Consider the following 5,616-nt stretch of genomic DNA (forward strand, 5'->3'; position numbering starts at 1 on the left):
CTAAACAAGAAAAACAAAACATTGAATCGGTTTTGGTCGGTTGGATGTGTCGGAGTTAACACGTGCTGGCAGGTGTTTACTGATCGTGGCTTTTAGAAAATTACATTTACACATTTTGGGAAAAGTAAAAGTTTGATTTTATTGTAGATCAGCCAAACAGTTACTCTTTGAATCAAGTTTAAATCATTAGAAGCATAAAAAAAACAGTGTTTACTGTGATCAAAAAGTTACGACTAGACAAAAGACCAGATGCAGAGGTAAGGTATTTAATTTTATTAATTGAAATTAGAAAGCAAAACTGAACGATTATATTGATCTAACACTCTGATTTCTAGTGTTTATTTCTGTTAATTTATGGCTAAAATATCGTGTCTCAAATTAGAATATTATATAAACTAAACTGAAACATTACGACTATCGTAATTATGCAGTCCAGATGTGTGAGTCGTCCACCGGACCACAATCAACCTCTCTACATAAAGGGTAAGTCACAAAAGGTCACTGCTGGGTGTACAGAGTGATGTACTGTAGGAAAGTTGAGTGGAAGGAAAAGCTGAGGTAGATATGGTATATAGAAAAATCCGAAACAACCTGACAAACTTCCCCCTTGGGTGTGTAAGAAGAAGAACCAGACTTTCTCAGTGGTCCAAAGTCCTATTTTCAAATGAAAGCAAACTTTGCTTCTCATTTGGAAACTAAGATCCTGAAGTGCGAGGGAAGAGCGGAGAGGTTATGGAATCCCACGTTGCTTGAAGTCCGATGTGAAGTTTCCGCTTCAGGTGACGAGTTCAGGAGTCGCCGGGTCATCTGGGTCCAAAGTCAGAGCAGCTGTATACCAGAAAACCTCAAGAGCACTTCATGTTTCCCTGTGATGAAGAGCTTTATATATATATATAAATATATATATATGCCGATTTCATTTTCCAGCAGCACTGGGCACCGACCCACTTCCAAAAGAACCGCTAGCTGCTTGGACGACCGTAGAGTCAATGTTCTGGTCTGGTCAGCAAACCGCTCTGACCCAAACAACCCAGTGGAGAATCCATGAGGTATTGCCAAGAGGAGACACCAGACCTCCGCTGAAACAACATGAGCTTTCTGAACAGCTACTTGCTGTGGGCTAATTCATGCTAATGAAGCCCAAAACTATATACTGATTAATCCTTTATTTTCAATAAAAATGAAAAACATTTGAGAGCACAAATCATGTGGCTTTGGGGGTCAACTGGTCCTGTTAAGCTGGGTTAGGATTATTTATAGCAAATTTAGACAAAATAACTTGAAAAATGGAACATGCAGCCGGGAAAAAACTTCAGTGCTGACGGGTCAGCTTTGCTTTGGGGAAAGTTTCAAAGATACGAAACAGCAATCAGTGATTCTGAAAAAAAAGAAAAGAAGATACGTTACTTTTTTTTCTGCATCGAATGATTTAAATAATAACAATCAATAATCCAGTTTCAAACATAGCATCTGCTTCAACAGACTGAAAGAGCACACAAAATGAGCACGATGAACAACCATTAAACTAAGCAAACAATTTCCACAAGGATTGGGAACATTTTGGATTAAACGAGTAAGCAAAAAAGAAAAACTACAAATTTTTTGCACTGCTGCTAACTAGAGCAGCACATGTCAATAATATAAACTGTCAGAAGATTAAAACAACAACAACAACGTCTTTTATTTATTTTCTCTGGGGATGTGTAGGGTAGTACCTTCACTGCACACCAGGTGGTGCAATAAACTCAGCACGGGGGCAGAATGAGGTTTGGTGACAGCAGATCAGGCGAGTCAAAAGTCTGAGCAAAACCTCTTGTTGGTCCTATTTATGTCTACATCCAACCCAAGCAAACCAGCTGGAGGTAGAAGGAATCCTAAAACAGGATTTCATTTTGCGGCCAACCTGCAGCCTGGGACGTCACAGTAACTTGGAGAGTCTTATGCTAAGTTTAACATTTACTGCACAATGACATAAAAAATGCCATTACTCATCGATCGAGTCGCGATGTGCATGAAATGCGCCCCAGGCTCAAACAGAAGTCACGGGAACAATTTAATAAACATTAAAACATGCCTCGGTTAAGATTGCTTAAGGTTTTCTACAACTGATGTCCAACTTCCCTGCTGAATATGCTTTGAGCAGTTCTTTTTAACATGCAGTGCATAAACACGCAGTTTTGATTAGCTCGTGGGAGAAAAGGACGGGATTAAATTCAATTTAATTAAACGGAACAAAACCAGAATTTAATCTGAATCAGTGCTGTCTTTCATTCTAAAGAAAACCCCTGCTGTTTTTATTATTGATATATGTTTATTTATTGTATTTAATACTTTCCTGTTGTGTGACTAAACCTGGAATACATTCGGAATAAATAACTTCTGAAAGGAACTTTTCAGACAGTACTAGAACCTTCATGTTATTTCTGGGGGCCTCAGCTCAGTCCACCCCCAACCTTATCATGTGGCCCTTATCTGTGGCCCTTCCGCCCGCTCCTCATTAACATAATGATCCAGCTGCACAGCGGGAGGCTCCCAAAAGCTCCAGGTGAAGAACCACAGAGCTCCACTTCAGTCCCCTGGACCAGACATGGCTGTTCTGCTGGTGTTAGCTGCGTGGCTACTCGGCCTGCAGGCTTTCTCGGACGCGGAGGACAGAAACACCCGAGAGCGGCTTTTCCTCGGGTCCCTCGGTCTTTCTGAGCGGCCGCAGCCCGCAGGAAGCCGCCACACCCGACGCCCCGTCCCCTCCGAGCTGTGGAGGATGTTCCGGAGGTCGGAGAGCATTCAGGCCCGCGACAGCGACCCCTGCACGGTGTCCGAGTACGGAGTGCGCGGCAACATCATCCGCTACGTGCAGGACCAAGGTGGGTGAGCTGATAGTGATGAGGCTCCGGCCACTTCATTAAGTTTTACTCAGTGAGCGAGTATATAGAGTTTAGAGCTAAATGTCCCCGCTGTTTGACGCTTACCGTGTTTTAAAACAAAGTTATAGCTTTATTAAATTTAGTTAGCCTAGCTTTACGAAAACCCTTTCATTGTTTAACCATTTAAAAAAAAACATTCATGTATTTCTTTTTTTTTTTTTTTGGTAAAACATTTCCACAAAGTCGTTCTTACTCGTGAAGTGAAAGTGTTGGCCTGTGACTCTGCAAAGATTTAACTGGGTTTCATATCAGTCAATGTCGATAGAATTTCTTTTCATTGGTTTGTTTTAAATAATTGAAACGCTACCAAACTGGTGATGTGACCTTTCCTGTGTTTTTCCCCCCCACACACTTTCCTCTTGAGCTCATTTTCTCCTTCAACTCCACATCGTTTTTTTTTTACTTTTTAACAGTTGATGTGGCAAAACCTGGAACTGCTGCTGCGCACGTTCGTCAACAGATTGCTGCTTTTGATATTTTTCCTTAAAGAGAAATTGTGAAAACACTGAGTAATTTTCCTATCCTTCACAACAATGTACTGTGATGCATTGACTCGTTACATAAAACTTTAATTAATACATTAAGGCTTGAGGCTGTGATATGAATAAACCAGAAAGCCCATTTTTTAAATATATTTCTGCAGTGGATTTGAAATGACATTCTACAGCTTAGCATATAGAAGAAATTGTGCTTTTTTTTTTTTTTTTTTAATTAAGTTACTGCATTTGACGATCGCAACTTTAAAATGTGCTGCTAGGCTGAAATGATAAACTCCTTACTTGTGTCTGGTCAGTTTGGTGCGTCTTTGTTCGTAGGAGCTCAGCCTCGGAGGGAAGAGAAACGACCAGGATTTGCATACGGACCCCGTAGGAGATGCAGTGTCGTTTATTGATCACGGCGTTGTTCAGCAACGAGGCCGGGTAAACTAAAAACGCATCCGATTAATTTAGGAAGCGGCTCAGGTAAAGGCTTTTCTTCTGGGGTCTGTAAATCACCCTGGACCGCTGCTTCAGCAAAAGCCAGCGATGCCGCTGCTAAAAATCACAGAGTCCAGGCGCTCTGTGTGTTCCACAGAGAAATAAAGGGCCGTGAAATTTCATCTCCACCGTTATTTATGTCGTTGTGTGCTTGGTGTCTCTTCAAGCATCCCCCTCCCCCCCCTGCAACCCCTCTCCCCCCTCTCTCCCCACAAGACCTTGTTAAAGCACAGCTCTCCCTGCTGGTGTCTTGCAGGCAGGCTGGTGTCGGGTTGGAGCAGCAGCTGTCAGGCCTGTCTGGTGAAGCAGCTTTTCTTCAACGTGTCTGTCCTGCAGCCTGTGGAGCTGCTGTCTCTGGCTCAGCTGGAGATCAGGCTCCATTGGAAGCCTCTGAGGCCCGCCGGGCTCCTGCGGGGGCCCCGAGCCGTCAGCATGTCGCTTTCCAAAGTGATCCGAGCCACGCTGCGGGGAGCCGATCCCCGGGCCAGTCGCAGGCTCCTGCTGTCGCAGTCGCTTCGGCCGCAGCTGGAGCCCGCCGCCGTCGCCATGGACCTGACGCCGTTGGCGGAGAGCTGGCGCAAACCGGGTCACAACTACGGCCTGGTTGTGGAGCTGAGTCCGCCGCCCGGTGCGGATCCGGAGGAGCTCACGCCTTTTCTGCCGGGCAACGCCTTCCCTTTGGAGGAAGCCTGGACTCTCCCTCTGATGGAGGCCTCTCTGGTGGTCGTGTCCCTGAACCCGCACCAGTGTCGCTCCCGGCAAAGGAGGAGCGCCGTTCACCTCCCCGTGACGCCCAGTAACATCTGCAAGGCCCGTCGCCTCTACATTGACTTCAAAGACGTGGGCTGGCAGGACTGGATCATCGCCCCGCCGGGCTACATGGCCAACTACTGCCACGGCGAGTGTCCGTTCCCGCTGAGCGAGAGCCTGAACGGTACCAACCACGCCATCCTGCAGACGCTGGTCCACTCCCTGGACCCCCAGGGCACGCCCCAGCCCTGCTGCGTCCCCATCCGCCTCTCCCCGATCTCCATGCTCTACTACGACAACAACGATAACGTGGTGCTCCGACACTACCAGGACATGGTGGTGGACGAGTGTGGCTGTCGATGAGAGCGGTTACCAACAGCAACCGGTCCGCTTTTAAGTTCGGTTTCTTCAGTTTTTTTTTGACTGATGAATGAGATTCCCTTATTCTCACCACTGTTAGCTTAGCTGTGAATAGAGCTTTCCAGGGCTTTTTTTTTTTTTTTTTTTAAGTATAGGAGTTGGTGTTTGTAAATAGAGTAATATTTGTATTTGTCCACAAAGATGACATTTTTAATAAAGGCTAATGTTAAAAATTGGTCAAGTATCTGTTGGTTTTTTTTTCTCTTTGGTTTGTAATTAATTAGAACATTAACTCGAAGCATTCATATGAAAATACTGTTGGAATCTAATTTATGCACGCTACAAAACAAGCAATCAATTTGACTAGACCAAATAATATAAAGATTATACGCGGTTCGTGACTGAAGATATAGATTTGTAAAATTTTAATCCTTCAGCAAGTGGAACTGGTTCAAATTAACACTTTTTATATATATATATATATATATTTCTTTTTATAAGATCTTAAATTAAAAATGTTCACTGCAACACAGATTTGTTTTTGTTTTTTTCTTTTGTTAGCTTTGTTTTGAATGTCATTGAAGTCAGGCTCGGCAAATTAAAGA

The 5,616-nt window shown here is 44.0% G+C and overlaps 1 protein-coding gene across 1 annotated transcript; it reads left to right on the forward strand.

Moving 5' to 3' along the window:
• The first annotated feature begins 2,505 nt into the window (after positions 1–2,505).
• Positions 2,506–5,296, forward strand: LOC102233502 (protein DVR-1-like). The gene is given in 3 exon segments (XM_014470229.2): positions 2,506–2,541; positions 2,543–2,864; positions 4,158–5,296. Coding segments are annotated over 3 exon segments (1,215 nt in total). The 3' UTR covers positions 5,015–5,296.
• The last annotated feature ends 320 nt before the right edge of the window (positions 5,297–5,616 follow it).

Source organism: Xiphophorus maculatus, chromosome 7 (assembly GCF_002775205.1).
Source record: "Xiphophorus maculatus strain JP 163 A chromosome 7, X_maculatus-5.0-male, whole genome shotgun sequence".
Taxonomy (NCBI): Eukaryota; Metazoa; Chordata; class Actinopteri; order Cyprinodontiformes; family Poeciliidae; genus Xiphophorus; species Xiphophorus maculatus.